The 1715-nt window shown below is 41.1% G+C and overlaps 1 protein-coding gene across 1 annotated transcript in view; it reads right to left on the bottom strand.

Moving 5' to 3' along the window:
- slc22a16 (solute carrier family 22 member 16) overlaps window positions 1-1715 on the bottom strand; it is a gene marked incomplete in the record, with an annotated part of 18541 nt that overhangs the window by 3657 nt on the left and 13169 nt on the right. The window contains 2 exon segments of the mRNA XM_014011570.1: window positions 217-326; window positions 1175-1302. Of these exon segments, the coding sequence (XP_013867024.1) occupies window positions 217-326; window positions 1175-1302 (238 nt within the window).

The following is a 1715-nucleotide window of genomic DNA, read 5'->3' as shown; positions in this document are numbered from 1 at the left end:
TTATTTTACAGTTAAAATAAATGTTTATCAAATAAAGTCTAATGTTACAACTAATCAGGGATCCCTTTAAAGAGTTAGCTTCCATATTTTTTTATAGCTGTTTGGCAGATTAGTGGTTGTGAACCTAATGTTTTTGGATATATGCCCTTCCACCCTCAGTATATTGGCCACTGTGCTTACGACCACATGTTTGACTGTATCTGGAMGTGTTCTTACCTGATGATGGTTGGGTAAAGCTCGCAGGTGTACAGGTAGATGAGGCCAAAGGCGATTGCRACAGCAAACTTTCCTATCATGCTGAGAGTGACAACCAGGGCCTGGTTGTCCTGCAGGGATGAYAATGRGTGTTAAAGGAAGCAGAAAAACAAAGATTKTCAGGGACACGTGTTTCAAGGGATCWTTTGGGTATAAGTTGTTTCTTTCTGAGGCAAAAGAGGAGCGAGGAACAATTCTCAGTGGCGTTTCTATGACTTATTTCCATACTTAATCAGATTTGGATACACTTTAATGTGATCTGCTTAAAAATGAATGATGCTTTAACTTCCTGCCTCGCGTGTTTGATGTTTGTTAAACTGACTTGTTGTTCATACTGTATACATTCTGATATGTGAACATCTGAAGAAGGATTTTTACATTTAAGTCAAGTTGCTTGCTAAGTAAAAAGAGCAAACGTTAAAGAAAAAAATACCTATAGTTCATACATTTGCCTACATTAGTCACGCTTTCAGAAGAGCCCAAGAATTCAAAGGTCATATTCACTTAAAATGCTGACCACGGGGTATTTRTTATAGTTCAGTTGTGAGCATGGGTCAGAGCGCAGATCACAACATGCTGGGAGCTGGAAGTGCCGTAAACCAGAATTCGTCTTGTGAACTGTGTTGGCCACCATCAATCGGTGAAAGCAGACTGTGCAAGAGCAGGAAACTCTTTATATACAGTATACTACTGACTTCTTACTACTGTTTCTGAGGAACACAACTTATATAGACTTTATTTAGACAACTTTAATAACTGTGAAGAAAACATTTGAAACACCAAAATATCAAAAGCCTAGTAGGACTCCTCATTTAATTCAAGATGGCCGCCGCAGTCACGTTTCATGTCAATGCTCAGAGTACATGTGAAGGATGTGTGTAAATATTGTGCAACATGAGACGTGTTTCTGCGTACGTACAGCTGGCACCACTATGATGAGCATACACGAGGCCCCGGCCAGGAGCAGCGCCGGGGCACAAGTCTTCTTCCTCCCAATCCGGTCCATAGCATAACAGCCAACCAGATACGAGGGGATCTCCACTGCACCTGGAAACAGCCAATCACAGCAGCCTTCAGGTCAAAGGTCTTTGCATCACTGACACTGTGACATTCAATCTGGGGGATTTAAATAACCTTCAGAACATGTGGTAGAAGCCCAGCGTGGATATGTTAGCTCAACTGAGTGCCTTTAAAGTTGTGGTTCTCAAACCTTTTGGCTTTTAGTGTCAACCTTGAGGGTCTGTTAGCAAAATATCTCAGCTAATCAGCCTAAGCAAACACAACATTTGGCTATAACTCAGCTACATTTATAGATCAGGGAAGGACAACTGATGGCCTGCGGGCCACATCCAGCCCATGGGTGAGTTCCAACTGGCCCTCCACTGTATTCAAATTTATTAAAACAAGAGTACAGCTGTTATACATTCACTTGAGCATGAAATATGTGAATATATATATAT

The sequence above is a fragment of the Austrofundulus limnaeus genome, unplaced genomic scaffold (assembly GCF_001266775.1).
Source record: "Austrofundulus limnaeus strain Quisiro unplaced genomic scaffold, Austrofundulus_limnaeus-1.0 Scaffold82, whole genome shotgun sequence".
NCBI lineage: Eukaryota > Metazoa > Chordata > Actinopteri > Cyprinodontiformes > Rivulidae > Austrofundulus > Austrofundulus limnaeus.
Note: the sequence above shows the minus strand (reverse complement) of the source record. Positions and strands in the feature narration are given on the sequence as shown.